The sequence below is a fragment of the Xiphophorus couchianus genome, chromosome 19 (genome assembly GCF_001444195.1).
Source record: "Xiphophorus couchianus chromosome 19, X_couchianus-1.0, whole genome shotgun sequence".
Lineage (NCBI taxonomy): Eukaryota > Metazoa > Chordata > Actinopteri > Cyprinodontiformes > Poeciliidae > Xiphophorus > Xiphophorus couchianus.
This window is the reverse complement of record NC_040246.1, coordinates 18,220,582-18,238,860: the sequence shown is the minus strand read 5'-3', so window position 1 is coordinate 18,238,860 and position 18,279 is coordinate 18,220,582. Positions and strand designations below refer to the sequence as shown.

Sequence of the window (18,279 nt, the reverse complement as noted above, 5' to 3'; positions counted from 1 at the left end):
TTAAGCCTTTTTTATACAATACTAGAAATACATTCTATTTTAAGAAAATTTAATATTTTGTAACTTTTTTAGTGGATACTTGATTATTTGTAGCTAAGGATGCATCTGGAGTTAAAAATACTTCTGACATCAACAATGTGAAAAGCTCAACTCTTTCTGCTTGACTGTATGTCAATATGGGGCTGATTAATCAGATAAAAAAGTTCTGGGTAGAACATATTTACAGATGAATGTTATTTTTTAATCTTAAATCTTGAGTTGCATACATATTTTTTACAGTTTTGGCTTAATTACTTCTCTCACCGTGGTGTTTCAGCAAATGACCTTCTTTTGGACCCATTTGATTCTCTATCGGGCTGTTTAATCGATTATTAAGTTATTTGATTGTTTCAATAACTGATTAATCCAATTAATTGTTCCAGCCATACATTTTTGACACTTTGAGAAATGTGTTTTTCATTTTTCAGGAGCTCGGAAGATCGTACACGAGTTGATTTTCGGTAGCATGCTGATGGACTCTGATTTCAAGAGGCTATTTGCGATCGAGTTTACAAAAGTAAACAAACACAGAAACAATTGATTGGTTTAATTATCTAAATCTTTAATGTATCGCATGTTTTTGTTTTTACAGCACTATAAACAGCTGCAGAAGGACTTCATCAGTGATGACCATGAAAGGAGTATTTCCATCACGGCTCTGTCTGTTCAGATCTTCACTGTTCCAACACTAGTGAGTTCAGTTTGCACTAATATCATTAAACCTATTCTATTTTTAGACATTTATATTTAACTCTAACCACAATTTAACTAATTGATCAATTAATTAATTAAACTAGCACACTTGTTTCACTGTAACAAGCATTTTGTGCAATTTTCACCTTATGAATGAATGTAATGAGTCTACATAATGAGTTTTGCTTTCTGAAATGGCAGAAGAAGTTGCAACTTTTTTACGAGATTTTAACTCTCAAGCTGCTCTTTTAATTCATAAGGTTATATTTTTTGTTATTCAGGCCAGACAGCTGATTGAAGAGTGCAATGTCATCAAGGTGATCGTCGATACGGTCCTGGAACTGCTCCGGGAACATCTGGATGAGAGCAATCGCTTTTTCTTTCTGGGATACAACTCAGACAAGTTTTCCCGGATCCAGGTTATCTTCCACGACCTCAGGTAGTTCTAACATGTTTGAATGATTTGTTTTCTTTTGATCCTGAATTATTCAGTTTTTATCTGATGTGCAACCATCCGTCCGCCTCCCAGGTACATTCTGATCAGTAAGCCCTGTGTGTGGACAGAGGAGCTGCGAGGACAGTTCCTGGAGGGATTCAAGATTTTCCTCGGTTTTCTTAAATGCATGCAGGTACAAATAATCCCAAACAAGTTTAGCCTTAGTTTATTAAGTTTAGCCTGTGGTTCCAGACATGTCTTTACTTTGATAACCAGGGAATGGAAGAAGTGAAGCGGCAGCTTGGGCAGCATATCGCGGTGGAGCCAGAATGGGAGGCTGGTTTCACCCTCCAGATTCAGCTACGTCACATTCTTGCCATGTTTCAGGACTGGTGCTCGTCTGATGTAAGAGAGCCTCCATTAATCAGATTTTTTTTTTTTAATTTAAACTGGGTATAAAAGCTCAGTTTAAATTTTTCTTCTCATATGTCGACTGTTGCAGTTCAGTTTAGTCTGCGATCTACTAAGGCAGAAATTACTTTTGAAATAATCGTGTATTAATTTAGTAATCAATTAATCGTTAACTGGAGTATGCAATTTTTATATGATTAATCATCACAATAATCAATAAAATAATCTTTACTAAGATAATCGTTAGTTGCAGCCCTAAATTATGCTTATTTGCATCTTTTAACATATTTATAAAAAAGGCTTAAGTTGTTAAATAAAAAATCTTCAGAATGTGCCAAATCTTTAAATTAGATTAATTGTCAGAATAATCGATTACTAAAATAATCATTAGTTTCAACTTTTTTTAAACATCTGCAGCTTTGTAGCTTCAGCTCTCTGTTTTCCAAGTGGATCAGGATTTTTAATGTTTCCCCCCTCAGGATGACATCATGCTGCAGGCGTTTAAGGAGTGCCACTCGGCACTGATCGAATGCAACAACCAGCCTTTCCATAAGGAGGCCACTGACTTTTACATGTGCAAGCACATCCTGCTTGCTCGTCCATACAAAGTGTCACAGGAGCCTGTCAGCATACACCTGCCCATTTCCAGGCTACTAGCAGGTAGACGGACTGGAATCTGACATAAACAGTGGCTTATAGAGAAGCTGGTACCAGACTGTTCTGTGTTTTTTGTCATTTGTAGGTCTGTATGTACTTATGTGGAAAACGGGAGTGATTGAACGTCTGGATAATCCCGTAAGTGAGCTTACAAAATTCACATTTTTCATGGGTTTATATTTCCATTTGGGTCTCAACTGTTTAAAAACAACCCATACGCTTAAAAAAAAAACCACCGTGATTTTTTGGTGTCTGGAAAATGAACCGACCTGATTAAGTCACCATGTACACTGCATCGTTACCTAGCAACCCAAGCTGTGTTTCATTACGTTTGGTCAGCTGGTTTTACCGCTACATGCGCTGTACAATGGCTGCTGGAAAAGACAGGTGGTTTGTTGTTGACTTGCCATCCAAAAACAACTTGCTGCATTCTTGTTGGTTTTGCAGGAGGCCCCACTTCTGCTTTTCTAAGATGTATGGTTATATAATTGTACATATGTTTGCAGCCATTTTCATGTGCAAGTGTAAATGATGAGTTGGAGGGTGTGGCCAGTAGCAGCTTTTTTGGACTTAAAGTGACAGGAGGCCCTAAAACAGCTCAAAATGGGCAGAACTGAGCAGACTTGAATCTCATCATCTAAGAATAATTTTTTTCAGAAAATGTTTGTGTAGCCCATAGACGAATCCCAACCTATCGGTCTATCAGGGAAGCAAAATAGGTCACCTTTTGTTTATTTACTCAGTAAAGTAAAAGCTCAACTTGTGTGCTGTTTTATAGATAACATGCTGAGTGATGCATCTTTTGCACTTTCCATGAAGCTTTGTTTCTCTCTGTGCAGGAATGCTACGATTTCATTCAGCTCGCAGAGCATCCTCTGCGCTGCGTTGTCCTCGCCGCTCAAGTTACAGCCGAAATGTGGCGCAGAAACGGCCTGTCATTGGTCAGCCAAGTAAGTTTGAGTCACAATGTTGGATTTTTTTGTCTAATAATATCTATTCTGTTCTTTAAGGGAGTTTTTTTCATTTGTTCCTGAACAGGTTTACTACTATCAGGATGTAAAATGCAGGGACGAGATGTACGATAAAGATATTATCATGCTTCAGGTGGGAATCAGTCGGCCATCTTTATCATTTTACCTCCATTTCTGTGTTTTAAAAAAAAAAAAAGTATACTCTTATCACTTGTGTCTTGTATGTTGTGTTTTTTTTAAAAGATTGCTGCTTCCAAAATGGATCCTAACCACTTCCTCATGCTGATCCTGCTCAGATTTGAGCTTTTTGACTACTTTAATGGGAATTCTGTGAGCAAAGACCAGGTGAGTATCACTACACCTGAAGAAGAATCATTACTGCTCCTGAAAACGCCCTGATGGGATTTTATTAAATTAAATATGCAGGATGAGCTGATGCAGTGGAACCGTCTGACCGAGGAGATGTTGTTCCTGCTGATTGCCATCTTTGGTATGACGCCGTGTTCTTCAGGTGTGGCTCAATGTAGCGTTACCTGACCGGTGTTGTTGCTTCCAGGTGAGCGCTACGTTCCCGGGATCAGTCATGTGACCAAAGAGGACGTAACGATGAGGGAGGTTATCCACCTGCTGTGCATCGAGCCCATGGCTCACAGCACTTTGGTGAAAAGCCTTCCAGAGAACGTATGAATCACGAGACGTTGGTTAATGATCAAGAACATTTTCATGTTTTGTTTTGATTAAATCATTCAATTTTTTTTTTTTTTTTTGTATTTAGGAAAATCATGAAACAGGCCTGGAGGCAGTAATTGCAAAAGTTGCAACTTTCAGGTATTTTAAGTTGATGGTTTTTAAAAAAACAGCTTTGCCTTGGACATATTTAATTAAAACAAATTGAATTTGTGTTTTCAGAAAGCCGGGCGTGTCTGGACATGGTTTATATGAGGTGAAAAAGGAGCGGCTGATGGATTTTAACCCTTTCTTTTACCACTACTCCAGATCTCAGCGTAGCAAGGTAAGTGCTTTGATTACGCTATGCAGAAAAACTACATTTTACCAAATGTTTTTTAGTTTCTAGTGCAAATATCTTGGTACACTTGAAACAAGTGAAAATAACTTGCAAGTAACTTTTCAATACACTATAGAAGCTTGTTTAAAGTAAGTAATTACTTTATATTGAGGAAAAAGTACTCTTTATAAATGGATCCAGATATTTTAACTTATAATATGGTAAAAAGGTCTTGTTCCTCTGGCAAATTAGTTCATTTATAACCAGGACTGAACAATATGGTTGAAAAATGTATCATGATTTAAGGGTTTCATATCAGTCTATTAATAATTATTGATTTTTTTTTACCCACAATTTCCTCTTGAGCTGCAATAATCATTTTCTCTTTTCACTCCACGCCATTGGATTTTATTTTTAAGCCAGGGATGTCAAACTGAAATACACCGAGGGCCAAAAAAACAAATTTGCTACAAGCCGAGGGCCGGACTGGTTCAATGTTTATTAAAACATATAGAAATGATTGCACATAGCCTATTGAACCAAGACCTAACACAATGTGTATTTAATAATTAAATGAATAAACCAATATTTTCTTATGGATCTGTCAGTAATTTCAAGTGAAAACATTTTTCAAACGGCAAACAGACAAAAACGAACTTCCTTCAAAGAAAAATTGCATGTTCTGTACATTAAAAGAATAAAGCAATATTTTGTTATGGCTCTGTCAGTAACTTCAAGGGAAAACATTTATCTATTTACAATTATCTATGTTTATGATTTGTTCTTTTAAATTGCCATTTATATTATTTTTCGGTCTCAGGAAATGATTGAGGGATGAAGAGACTGATGTCTGGTTCTTTAGGTTCTGACGGGTCTGCGGTTCCTCTCCTGACCCATTCTGTCTGATATCACACAGATATCACTAAGATTTCACTGGGCGCCACTGAACATCGCTGACACATTTTTTTAATGTCCCTATTAAACATTACTATAATTGTTTAGCCTGGAATGTGCGTCTTCCCACTACCGTCTGTATTTTTGCCAGAGGTTTTACTTCTACGGACGGTGCAGTATCGGTGGACATTTTAAAAAGACGCGGGTTGATAGCAGCTCCCTGCGGCTGCGCAGTGTCCGTCTCTAAGCAACCGTGACAACAGCGTCAGTTCGTGGGGAGGGGGGCCTATTTAGGTCCCGCAACGGCAATTTAGCTGACCTTAACACTTATTGTTGAGATGTATGTGATAGGTGTGTCTATCAGACATTTATAGCAATACGGAATAAATCGCGTCCCGGATTGGTTCAATACGGGCGGAGACAACAACCGCCTGTCATTGTAGCCTAGCTTAAGCTAACCTGAATATTTGCAACTCTCTTGTTGATACACTATTACTTACCTACTGCCTTTCAACCACTTTGAAAAGCTTTTCTTCGTCTCTCCAACATCTTTATCCTGCCCATCTTCCGTTTTGTGCCCCAGAGTTTTTTTTTCTGCTGCCCCATCTTTAGCTCCCTCTTGTCGAGGCATTACTACAAATTTAAAAGAAAAAAACCCCGCGCCTCAGCGCGTTCTTGAAGGGCCGCTGCCCACGCTACATGTACGGGAGGGGAGAGCGGCTGGCAGGAGGGGAGGGGCGCCTAATCAGTGCTGTTCCTCTGTTATTGATCATTTCATGCACAAGCAGCGGTTAAGTACATAAAATGCTGACTAGAAAAAAAAAATCCCACATCGTTTTTGCGTTGCATACATAGTCACCTTTTGCGCCACTGGTTCTCAGCGTCCACCATACATTTAGCCATTTTAGAGGACGGGGGTACCTGAAAGTTGATCTCTGCTCTGATTGCTGATGAACAATGAAGCCGGTTGTGCGCACTGCCGTGACTTTGCGGGCTACCGTTGCATTGTGGGGAATGTAGTGTTGGTGTGTGCAAAGGCTGTGGCCTGCGGTCGGTTCTAATAGTAATTAAATATCATCCAGAGGGCCATAGATACTTAATTCCTTGACTTTGACATATGTGTTTTAAGCAGTTATGAAGCGACAGTTGCTCAGCAGGTTGTTGCTAGGTAACCAAAGAGTGAGTAAGTTAGTTGATTCCACCAACAACTGAAGCCTGTCTTTCGCCTACATTTCCCATAATGCTGTTCTGTTCTGGATCAGAGTGCAGTGAAATTATTGAATATTTTAATGGACGTATTGTCTATAGATATAGATCACATGTCTATTGCCATGTATACTATTGATTTGCTGTCCATCCCTGCTTATAACTAGTACTTTTTAATCAAAATTGAAGAATTATTGACTTAAAACAAGCTCTTATTTCTGCCTGAAAAGTTAGTTTTGCTTTAGTTCAAGTGAACTAAGATATTTGCACTAGAAACTAGACCCAAAATACTTGGTAAGATGTTGTGTTTTTACAGTGAGTGGTTGTTTTGTGTCAAACGACTCTTGCTTGAAATGATATCTTGTAACTTTTTGCAGGCAGAGGAGTCTCAGAAGAAGAGAAGATCTCAAGAGAGTAATGATAAAGGTGAATTTTTAACATTTTTGTCAGAATGAGTTTGGGTTTGGAGTCTCAGCTGCGTTGCTAACAGTCTGTCTCCACTCAGCTCTGCGCCCTCCGGTGCCGCCAACCTTTTCTCCGAGTTTCTCCCGGATCGTGCAGCTCCTCTGCTGCGATGTTTTTATCCACATCCTGAGACGCATCCTGCAGAGAGCCGCGGAGGACCGGTCCAGTGTGTGGACCGAGGCCATGATCCAGAGGGTGAAAAAAACATTGTTAAACCTAGACCTGGGGAAAAAAATAGATTTGATCAATTAACCGAATTAATCTTGGTTTTGAAGGTTTAATTTTTGCAAAATCTTAATTTTTTTTTTTCACTAATGCACTTGTTGGGTCTCCATAGTTCAAAGTGATGCCATCTTGACCACGGCAGCCATCTTGTTTTAAAACTTCTGTTTATTTGGACTTTGTCATAATATTAAGGAAGTAAAGTAGTCATTTTATGACTTCTATGTGAAAAATAAAAAAAATTAAATGAGAACTGTTGAACATTTTGTGGATTTTGGTATCAGTTCTACAGATTAGGAAATATTTCATCTTTTAAAACATCAGAATAAAATTATTATTTGCAGCAGGACTTTAAAATGACTGTATTCAAAGAAAGAACTACAAGAACTCCATGAACTGAGCTGGTCACATCAGATACTGATAACTTAATTAGCTTTTATCCAATTAAAACAAGTTTCATCTTGTAATTTTAACTCATTTTCTGGTAAAATTTTATTTTTTTTCTGCTGACATTCTAGTAATTTAACAAAAACTTTAAAAAGCCACTTTTTGAAAATATAGTTGTAAAAAAACAAAATCAAAAAAACAATTACAATTGGATCTGATATGAAAAAATCTGAGATTTTATTTTATATCGCCCAGATTTAGTGAAAAATTTTTATGAGTTAATAAGTTCATCTGAAGCTGCAGAAATAACTTCCTGTCTTTGCAGGCGCTGCATTTGATTGGCCAGGCTTTGGTGGAGGAGAAGACCCAGCTTGAGAGTTGCAGCGTGGAAGACGTGACCTTTGACTTCAGCCTGAAAGCCCGCGGTGAGGGATAATTCTGAGTCATCTCTGACCTGGTGTTTCATCTCATGACTAATTTTAGCAGAATAAATTTTGTTGTTCTATTTTTGCAGCAGTTGGTTCAGAACATGGCAAGTCGCTTTTCCTCTTATTGTCCAAGATCAAGGCTCTGCCCTCGCTGGAAGCTCAGAAAGACCTGATCAAATGGCTGCTACAGGTACAGACATTGATCATCTTTTATTATTCCTGTTCTAGGATATTCATGAAATGTTTCTATTGAACAAAAATGTGCAAAACAAAGAAGGTTTGCATTAAAAAACAGCAAATCAAAAGCAATGACAAAATACAGAATAGAAACAAAGAGAAAATTCAGGTGTAACAGCAGCATCAGTTGTCATGGTTCACACAAAAATAGTTCCCGGTGTTAAAAACAAATATAAAAAATAAAATTAACAGTAATAATAATATACTGTAAAAGACTAACAAAACAGAAAATAGTAGTTATTGCAAATAAAAATATGTATCAAAGGATAAGATAAAGGAAGTAATAATACAATATAAATAAATCTAAGAAAAAAAGCATACAAACAAACCAAACCTAAACAAAAATAAATGAGCAAAAAATAAGTCAGACGAAACATTTTGCCTATATGATAATAAAACTAAACATTATAATTTTCAGAGTTACTGTGATGTAAAAAAGTCTTTTTGTTTCTTTTGTTTTCAAAGTCAGAAATTTACATATATAAAAATTATGAATTCTGGGAAAGCCCAGTGATGATTTATTCTAGGTTATATCATATTAGTGTAATTTGTGTTTTTTTTGTTGTTTCTTTTCCAGATGTTTGAGATTGTGAAGTGCATCAGAGAGAAGTCCAGTCCTACTGTCAGCATGGACACAACCAAGCCAGAAGAGGTAAGGAAAAAGAAAATGAAGCATTCAAAGAGGGAACATTAGACCTGATTGCGACTGATTTATTAATCCAGAGCTCTCAGGATAAAGAAAAGGCAGAGCGGAAAAGGAAAGCAGAGGCGGCTAAACTCCACCGTCAGAAGATCATGGCCCAGATGTCGGCGATGCAGAAGAACTTCATCGAATCAAACAAAATGCTTTATGACAACATGCCTGAGATGGGCACACAGGAGGAGCCTGTGACATCCTCTGAAAGGTCTGCAGAGACTTCCCAGATTTATTTGCATTTTTGTTTTGTTTTTATTTTAAAAATCTGTCGCTAATCTGTCATTTTTACGCCTTAGCTCTGCCATGGAGCAGAGGGAGCTGTGCATAACCTTCGGGCCTCTCCGGGGACCCACCCCAGCTGAGAGGGAGGTGCTCACCTGCATTCTGTGTCAGGAGGAGCAGGAGGTGCTGCCTCTGGCTCCAGCCATGGTGCTGACAGCCTGCGTCCAAAGATCCACCGTGTTGACGCAGTGCAGAGGGAGAATCCCAGCTAACAGAACAGATGGTCAGTCTCCTGAACTCTGCCAGCACTGGGAATCCAAACTGGAGCAGGAATCACCTAACCAGTTTACCTTATTGTCTTAAAGGAACAGGGACTTATCCCCTCTTCATGCCCCCTGACCTCGCAGTGGGAACCCACACTGGTAGCTGTGGACACGTTATGCATGCCACATGTTGGCAGAAGTAAGCTGCTCATACCAACAGTGCTCATTTGAACAGTTCATCTTAGGGATGCAAACAATAATGATTAATTGTCGATTAATGGTTCATTAGATTTAAATTATTTCCATTTCATTAACTAATAACGTCCGCTAAGACCTACTTTTTGCGTTGTAGTTTGGCCTCCAGCCAGTAGAAGGCGCCGCTGGTCATTATAAAACGGAGCCCTTAATGCAGAAACAAAGATGGCGGCCATATTAGAACGGAGAAGAGAAACGGCTCAGAGTCCGTATTGGGATTAAAAATGGACGTTATGCGGTTCTGTTTCGTACTATAAACTCTCGACAAGCAACTAAAGTGTCACTTTAATAGCGCTGATTCAACCGAAACGCTGCGTGACGCAGCAGCGTCAACTTCTCATTTACCGATGTGCTACGAAGGTGATGACAGAAAAGCCGTGGAAATGACGCAGAAAAAAGATGCGGGGAGAAGGGAGGGTATATGATTTTGAGGCTGTCGCACTTAATGGAGAGAAGTTTTAACCTTTTTTTAAGAGCTACTACAAACTGTACTTATGTATGAATATATTTCTGTTCAGGGGGAATTAACAGTTTATTATTTTTATATTCAGCAACCTAAAAGGTTCATGTTTGTTAGATTTTTTAAATATGTCTAAGTTTAATAATGTGAGAAAACCACATTCAGTCAGTATTTAATACAGCTGATACAAAATATGAAAAATGATTTTTTTTTTGTTTTTGTCAATTCAGCAAATTATGAAAAATGTAACCTTTTGTTAAGGAAAGACACAAAGATTCAAGAGAAGATTCGGTCTTTTTTTTTTTCTTTTTTTTTTTAAATGGCCATTCACCAATAAATCTTTAGATCAATCAACTTTAGATTAAGTCAATAATCCATAATTGCATTCCTAGTTTATTTAGATTTTATTGCATCATTCTCTCCTCTTTTCTCATCGTCCTCCTCAGGTATTTTGAGGCAGTTCAGAACACAACCAGAAACCGGCTCCACGCTGAGCTCATCGTGGATCTGGAGAACGGAGAGTACTTGTGTCCTCTGTGCAAGTCTCTATGCAACACAGTCATCCCTCTCATCCCCTTAGAGCCACTTACATTCAACTAGTAAGTTAAATCGGATTAAACCCCCACCCATAAATCTGAGGCGGTTTGTCTTGTTGAGTTGCTTGCACAATGTGTAAAGATGTTGTTTTTCTCTGTAGTGAAAATGCAGAGATAATAGGACAACATTTGACGTTGCCCCGCTGGATTCAGGTCCTCGCTGCCAGGATTAGAGGACTGAAGTCTGTCATGCAGGACAACGGTGAGAAGAGGTTCAGAAAATAAGGTTTTCACCTCAAACTGGAGGAAAGGACAAACTGCTTTTGAAATAACATAGTAGGAAAAATACAAATAAATTAAACATTTCCTGTTTCAGGTTAGTTAGGACTCAGAGTTTTTGCGCATTTTTATTTAGTCTTAAATTCATATATCTAAAAGTAAACTTAAGACCAGTGATTTAAGAACACAGGTCATAAATTTTGTTGTGGCAGGATTATTTAATCTTGTATATTTTCTGTCAGGCAAACGTTTAAGTCGCACGTAGACATCTTTATTGCGTTCTGTGACTCCAGGCGGTTGCAGCTATTGCTAACTAGCTGCTAATACACTAGGTGGCTAGGTTTTTTGCTTATATTATGGATAAGTTTAAATTTATTCACTTCTGTTGCTAACCCATAAGATGCTACGTTCATTCGGTACAAAAACGTTTAACACTACTACAATATAAAATATGCAACTTTCATTTGGACATTTCTGTTGTGATAAAGGTCTTAAATTTCAATTTTAGTTTTTTTCCCCCCAGTATTTGTTTTTATTTGTGTTTGGAAAGGATCAAAATTACTGTAATATAAACATAAAGCAAAAAAGTGGAACATATTAGTCTAATTTAACTTGAGGAAACAGGTTTATGTCTTTTTAAAAAAATAAAATCAAAATTTTTGCTTCTCTCAGACGTCCAGATGGACGGCGGCAGCAGTGGCACCACCGGCCTGTTTGGTGACAGCCAGCCGGACTTCAGATCCATTCTGGCCTACGGAGTTCAAGAATCGTGAGTCCAGCCATCGAGTATTTTCAGCAATACGTGCGTATGTTTCCACGGCAGCCCTCGCCAAGTTCTCCGTCCGGTTTTGGTTTTATTTAGGAGAAAGTTCTCAGACGGAATCGCTGAAATGCTGGTGGTGTGCGCCACGACGGTCCACAGGGTGGGACTGAAGACGGCGCCCAACGAGCTCTGCCCCCGCGTTCCCCTCATGGCCTGGAACACGTGCGCCTTCACCATCCAGGCCATCGGTAGCATCCACACAGGGTCCAGGTTTACAGTTCCACATCTGTTTTTCTCAGTTTGGTTTGCTTTTCTTTATAGAAAACATTCTGCAGGAAGAGGACAAGCCGCTGTTTGGATCCCTACAAAATAGACAGGTGAGACACCTGAGAAATACAGAGATTGAGCGTTTATATTCTGGGAATAATGACGTGAAGTTTCTGTGTTTGCGTTTAGATTGCAGGACTGAAGGCGATTGTTCAGTTTGCAGCGTCGCAGAGACTGAAGAGCTCCCAGGGAGTAATCCAGAGGCACTTTGCAGACATGATGGGAGGTATGAACAGAAAACTCACCTTTAAGCACTTTGAAGGGCAGATTACAGAAATGAAAAACAAAAACAATCATATGGGGCTGCCACTATTGATTATTTTTATGCTTAATGGATTCATCATCTAAAAAATTGGCAGACTTTTATTTAAATACTTTTTGCCTTATATTAGAAATGGTACAAATAAACACATACATTTTTTTAAATAAAATAATTTGTTTCCTAAAATTCAATAACAGTATTCCTTTTGTGCATTATTTATCATTTGTATTAATAGATGCATAAATTAAAAAAATTACAAAATGTACAGAACTCAACACAGTGCAGGGCTAATCTACCGATCATTTTCTAGATTAACTGATTAATAATTGGATTGCAAAGCGTTCGTTTTTACAGAATTGGAAATGGGTGAAGCTCTAACTGGTAATTGAGGAATTCTGGCTAGAAAACATTTTCAGACATTTCAATCTTAAATGCTAAATGTATATATGTTTTGTACAGTTTGTTCTTTCAGCAAATGGGCTTTTTTGAGATTGTATACTCAAGTTAATGATCAATTGATTACTCTGCAGCTCTGTGTTCATATTAAATACCCAGTAATGCTAGTTGGTAGAAAGTTATTCGCCTAAAAAATTTTGTATCTGTTTAATAATCTGTAAGAATCAAATAAGTTGCAAAAATGTGTTTTAGAACTGCACATAAACTGTTGCAGACACATATTTGGGTTTTGCAGCTCATAGGATTGTTAACATATGTAATTTATGAGAAGGAAATGTTTTATTTTAATGTGTTCCCTTTACAATATTGTCTAAAATGACTATTTAGTGTTGCTGAGGGCGAGAGAAGCTCATTTCCTTACAGTGTTTATTCAGTGGCTCCTGTAATCAAAGCCGTGGCGTTTCTCCTCAGTGTTGCTGCCGGTTCTGAGCAGGAAGAACACGCCTTCTATTCTGGATGTGGACTTCTTCCATCTCTTGGTAGGCGACCCTTCAACGGAGCAGCTTTCATCCTGTTTTATCTACTTTTAAATTCACGTGTGTATAATAAAGCATTTCAGAATTGAGGTTGATTTTTAGTTTTGGCCCCCATTCAGGTGTCTTAAAGGGAAACTATTACACAAAATTTACATTTTGTATTTCCATTTTGGTCTCAATCACTTCTAAAACCACCCGGATGTTTTTGCCAATAAGTTATTCTTTTTTTGTGTGTTTGGAAAACGAGTCATTTCAAAAGCCACCCAATTGTTAAGTCACATTCGCTGTTACCTAGCAACCCAGGCTGAGCACGTTTCATCAACTGGTTTTACCGCACTGTACAATGGCTGCTGGAAAAGACAAAGTGATTTGTTGTTAACTTGCCATCCAGAAACCACTTATTTTTTGGTTGGTTGGTTGTGCAGGGGGCTCTACTTATGCTTTTCAACGATGTGCGGTTGTGTAATTGTTAATCTGTTTGCAGCCATTTTCACATGTGAGTGTAAACGTTGAGTTGGCCAGTTGTAGCTTAGCCTACGGTCCTTATGCTAGCTTGTTCGTGGAAGCATAATAGTTCCCCTTTAAGTGTTTGAACCTCCTTTGTTTCCGTCAGGTGGGGTTGGTGTTGTCGATTCCTTCTCTGTACCAGGAGGAAGGAATCGACTTGCAGCCGTCTGCCGTTAGCTCCGCCTTCAACAACATGTACATCTTTCACCTGGTCACCATGGCTCACATCCTGCAGGTCCTGCTGACCTCCACAGGTACCAGAACTACACAGACAACTGGTTCAGTTGAAATGTGTCACACAGAAGATTTGCTGTCGTTTAGTTTTCCTTTTCATTCTGCTCAGTGGGTTCATCCTCGTTCATCGCAGTTCCAGTTGTCTTAAACTTTTGATTTTGTTCTCTTCAGACTGTAAATATGAGCAGGTTTATCAGGTTTCTTGTTGCTATTTTCTGACACTTGCCAGACTTGAATGTTTGCCTGTCTTCCTCATTTTTAAGAGCATTTAAGAGAACTGTCACATCATCCCGAAACCTTTAGAGATTGATTTAAATAAAAGCCACTTTTTGAAAATATTTTCTGTAATTTCTGTCTTGGAAAAGAAAATAAGCAAAAGAGAAATTAAAATTGGAAAAATTTGAGCTTTTATTTCTAAGCCATGTCGCCCAGCTCTATCTTAGTTTCACTTCTATCCAATATTGATCCCTGACTTCACTTCTATGGGATTCCTTCAAGCCAAACAGCCAAATTGGAGGGAAACAGATTTGAAAATAACCAGGAAGTTGAACTGGATCTGAAATCTATGTTTTTTTTTCCCAGATTCTCCAGCTGCAGGCGATGGAGAGGAGACAGAGGAAGCAAGATTAGCAGCAGAGTTATACACAACAGTGTTGCTACACACTGGAAGGTTGTCTTCTTTTATTTAACTTTAATTATCTGCAAAAACACAGATAATAGTTTCATTTTTAATGTCAAATCCACGTATTATTTCTTTTTTTTCTATGCTTGGTGGTAACAGCTGCTACTTTGTTTCAGGCTGGTTCCAGATTTATCTGGTGGCTCCGTGGCTCAAAGGGTGAAGGCGGGAATTGAACCTTTCCTGCGAAGTGCTGCTCTGTTTTTTAACTGCCTTACTGGAGTTCATCCTCCAGAGGAGCTTTTTAGCGCTCCTGGTGAGTCAAACTCCGGGTTTGGCATCAAATTGAGCTAAAATTTGTGAAACCTTTCAAATTAAGGTCAATGTTTTGTGTTGTAGTTTCCTCTCCAGGTCAGATGGAGGCGCTGTGTAGCTACTTGGCTCTACCTTTCAATGTATTTCAGCTCTTCCAGGACTACAGAGACGCAGTTTCTCCTATGCTTCAAAGGTGAGTGGAAATGCTGCTGCAGCTTGAAGCAGGCGCTAGCTAAATGGAGAGTTTTCTAACTTCATGTTTTATTACCCAGGTGGTGTGGGAGCCCCTCTATCACCAAAGCCCTGCAAGGGAAAACCCAGACCATCAGGTTGGCGTTAACTCATGCTTAAAAAGTCTTAAATTCCTGGATCTAAACTTAAAACCTTAAAACATCTTAAATTAACTAGAAAATATGTAAGTTAGCTATAAATACGTTAAACACAGGTCTTAAATTTTGTTGTGACAGAACTGTTTAATCTCGGATTTTCTATGCATTTTACTTTTCTCGTGGGAAACAAAGGTTTGAGTCGCATGCAGAGATCTTCATTACGTTCTGTGACTCGAGTCGGTTGAGGCTACCGCTAACTAGCTGCTAATAAAGCCTTGCTAGCTAGCTTTTTTGCATCTATCATTGGTAAGTTTAAATTATCGACAATTGGCTGGACAACGTTCATCTTTGCCACATTTGTTGCTTACCCATGTGATGCACTGCAAAAACACAAAATCTTACAAAGTAGTTTTGGTCTAGTTTTTAGTGCAAGCTACACTTGAAATAAGACAAAAAATAACTTACGAGTAACTTTTTAGCAAAATAAAGGAGTCACGTGCAGAATCACATCATTGAGCTCTGACTTACTGCTAACATAACCTTGCTAACTAGCTAGCTAGCTTTTGTTGCGTCAAAGTGAAAATTCATCCACAATTGGCTCGACGACGTTTGTACATTTCTTTGGAGATTATTAATAATGATCTTAAAAAGTCTTAAGTCTGAATTGGTGAAACCTACAGAAGCTTTTCTGTCCTTAAAAAGTCTTAAATTCACATATCTAAAACTAAAGCCTTAAAATCTTTAAATAATAAAAAGTTAATTAGCTTTAAATACGTTAATCATAGGACTTAAATTCTGGTAGGATTACTTAATGTAATTTATATATTCATTTTATATATGACATCTTTATTTCGTTCTGTAACTCGAAGCAGTTCATTCTAATTACTGCTAACTACTTCGAAGTATCTAAGTACATCTGACTAACTTTGTCTTGGAAGGCCTATTTAGTCGTATGTACTATGTACTATTTTCCTCTGAGGACTTTTCTGTCAGACAAAGGTTGAGTTTTACAAAGATCTTCATTGCGTTCTGACTCACTGCTAATGTATCCTGCTAACTAGCGAGCTAGCTATCTTTTATTGCTTCTGTAAAGGCCGGAGTTCAACATTTATCGCCAGTTGGTTAGACTAAGTTTGTAAGTTTCTGTGGATAAATAGGTGTTAAATTTAATTCAAAAAGGTCTTAAATGTGAACGACGGGAAAAAACGTCCTGAAATAAATTGGTGATCTTGCTCGTTCCTCAGATATCCGAGGAGAAGGAATCGGTTGATCGATCTTCCAGAGGATTACAGCGCTCTCCTGAACAAAGCCAGCCACTTTCAGTAAGGAACCCCGTCGTCTCCGTTCGCTTCGTCTCGATCCGACTCCTCTCATCTGCTGGTTCTGGTCCCTCAGGTGTCCGAAGTCCACGGTGGACGAGAGGAAGCACCCGACGCTGTGCCTGGTCTGCGGCGCCATGCTTTGCTCGCAGAGCTCCTGCTGCCTCAGTCAGCTGGACGGGGAGGACGTGGGGGCGTGCACGGCCCACGCTGCCACCTGTGGAGCCGGAGTGGGAATGTTCCTCAGGTCAGTTCATCCCTAAACTCTTATTTATCTCTCGCCAACGCTTGTTGAAGCTCTGGGCTGTAAGTAAATGAGATGTGGCTCGTTACAGAATCAGAGAGTGTGAAATTGTCCTGATGGCCAGTAAGATGCGAGGCAGCACTTACCCCGCTCCGTACCTGGACGACTATGGAGAAACTGACCCTCACCTTGGGTAAGATGGACGTTTACCTCCTGCAGACGCATCATTTCTACTTTTAACACTGTTTTATATGACGCAGTATTAGGACCGTTTGAGAAAATAAATAAAATTATGACAATGAAATCATACTACAAGAATTAAGTTGTACAATAGTCTAAATATGTAAATAATGTAATAATATGAGAATAACCCCATATTTCGAGAACAGTTGTAAGGAAATAGTTGAAATGGAATGAAGTCACAATATTTCAAAAATAGTCATAGCATTACGAGAAAAAGGTCAAAGTAATAAAAAAGAAAGTAGTGATTACAATAGTAATTACAATAAAATCGTACAATAATATGTAAATAATGTAATAATGAGAGTAAACTCATATTAAAAGAATAAAGTAATAATAATATAAGGTTATATTTCTGGAATAAAGTTGTACAAAAATGATTGAAATAGGAGAATGAAGTCATATTTATAATATATTAATAATTAATAATTAATGTTTATAGATCCAGGCATCATCTGTTGAAAACAGTAGAAGTGGTAAATGTTGCTGTTTGATTTGAATTGGTGGGGAAACACCGCCATCTGGTGGACAAGCATAAAATATCATGATCATTATATATATATAGATTTTATTACAGACTCAGAGTCCAGATTACATACAAAAGAGAACAAATACAATAAAATAAAAAATAAAAAAAATAAAAAGTACAATAAAAATAAAATAAAAATAAAATCGCTGATGGGTCAAAATGAACTGAATGTGAGATAAATCAATCAGAAATATTTTCTGTTGGAGTGTTTTGTTCTTAGAATTTTTTTTCTTTTGTTTAGTTCTTTTTAGACTAAATTCAGGAACTAAGAAGAACAAAAAGTAATCTTTTTAGGAAATATTCCCTTGTAAATTCAGGCTGTTTTCATGAAAGTCAGCAAAAATATCTTTGAAAAAAAGAAGACATAAAATGTTTCCCCTCTTATCTTTGTTGGATAAGTCTGATGTACCTGCAGAAATAAGTTATATTTTTACTTACATTATTAGTAAACTACAAATAAAATACACAGGGGTTTTAAATTATACAACAATAAATCAACTTACAATTAATTGTCAATTAATTGTCAATTAATGGTTCATTACATTAAAATTAGTTCCAATCAAATAACTAATCATGTCCATTAGAATAAGGAAAACAAAATAATTTATGAAGTCTGAAAATAAAAATTGTTGGGTTAGTTGAGACTGAAGAGTTTTATTATCCAGTTTTTGGTAGAAAAGAGAAAAACAATAAATCATGCAAATGGAAATTGAGTTTGTTTTAATTTATCATTTAATTGATTTATTGATTATTGTGACAAGTCTAATAATTTCTACAGATGGCAGAAAAATAGACAAACAGATCCAGAGTTGGTTGGAGGAATATTTGATGGACGCCATGTTGGCGGCTAAATGTTAGATAAACAGATTTATAGAACAATTATTCATGCAGTGGA

At 37.8% G+C, this 18,279-nt stretch overlaps 1 protein-coding gene across 3 annotated transcripts in view; it reads left to right on the top strand.

The window, feature by feature from the left end:
- Positions 1 to 18,279, top strand: part of ubr1 (ubiquitin protein ligase E3 component n-recognin 1) — a 29,280-nt gene that overhangs the window by 9,706 nt on the left and 1,295 nt on the right. For 2 of the 3 annotated variants that reach the window (XM_028000079.1, XM_028000077.1), the window contains exons 10-46: positions 468 to 556; positions 632 to 730; positions 1,014 to 1,171; positions 1,262 to 1,361; positions 1,445 to 1,573; positions 2,059 to 2,239; positions 2,322 to 2,374; positions 3,076 to 3,186; positions 3,275 to 3,340; positions 3,451 to 3,552; positions 3,634 to 3,697; positions 3,764 to 3,888; positions 3,983 to 4,035; positions 4,117 to 4,219; positions 6,691 to 6,739; positions 6,819 to 6,973; positions 7,713 to 7,812; positions 7,902 to 8,005; positions 8,630 to 8,704; positions 8,776 to 8,957; positions 9,046 to 9,254; positions 9,337 to 9,433; positions 10,396 to 10,548; positions 10,647 to 10,747; positions 11,437 to 11,533; positions 11,627 to 11,775; positions 11,849 to 11,904; positions 11,984 to 12,080; positions 12,984 to 13,051; positions 13,662 to 13,809; positions 14,372 to 14,459; positions 14,588 to 14,724; positions 14,808 to 14,916; positions 14,996 to 15,052; positions 16,297 to 16,374; positions 16,448 to 16,618; positions 16,707 to 16,808. In XM_028000079.1, the coding sequence (XP_027855880.1) occupies positions 468 to 556; positions 632 to 730; positions 1,014 to 1,171; positions 1,262 to 1,361; positions 1,445 to 1,573; positions 2,059 to 2,239; positions 2,322 to 2,374; positions 3,076 to 3,186; positions 3,275 to 3,340; positions 3,451 to 3,552; positions 3,634 to 3,697; positions 3,764 to 3,888; positions 3,983 to 4,035; positions 4,117 to 4,219; positions 6,691 to 6,739; positions 6,819 to 6,973; positions 7,713 to 7,812; positions 7,902 to 8,005; positions 8,630 to 8,704; positions 8,776 to 8,957; positions 9,046 to 9,254; positions 9,337 to 9,433; positions 10,396 to 10,548; positions 10,647 to 10,747; positions 11,437 to 11,533; positions 11,627 to 11,775; positions 11,849 to 11,904; positions 11,984 to 12,080; positions 12,984 to 13,051; positions 13,662 to 13,809; positions 14,372 to 14,459; positions 14,588 to 14,724; positions 14,808 to 14,916; positions 14,996 to 15,052; positions 16,297 to 16,374; positions 16,448 to 16,618; positions 16,707 to 16,808 (4,015 nt within the window). The remainder of the gene's footprint in view (positions 1 to 467; positions 557 to 631; positions 731 to 1,013; positions 1,172 to 1,261; positions 1,362 to 1,444; positions 1,574 to 2,058; positions 2,240 to 2,321; positions 2,375 to 3,075; positions 3,187 to 3,274; positions 3,341 to 3,450; positions 3,553 to 3,633; positions 3,698 to 3,763; positions 3,889 to 3,982; positions 4,036 to 4,116; positions 4,220 to 6,690; positions 6,740 to 6,818; positions 6,974 to 7,712; positions 7,813 to 7,901; positions 8,006 to 8,629; positions 8,705 to 8,775; positions 8,958 to 9,045; positions 9,255 to 9,336; positions 9,434 to 10,395; positions 10,549 to 10,646; positions 10,748 to 11,436; positions 11,534 to 11,626; positions 11,776 to 11,848; positions 11,905 to 11,983; positions 12,081 to 12,983; positions 13,052 to 13,661; positions 13,810 to 14,371; positions 14,460 to 14,587; positions 14,725 to 14,807; positions 14,917 to 14,995; positions 15,053 to 16,296; positions 16,375 to 16,447; positions 16,619 to 16,706; positions 16,809 to 18,279) is intronic. The other variant, XM_028000078.1, reaches the window with a different exon arrangement.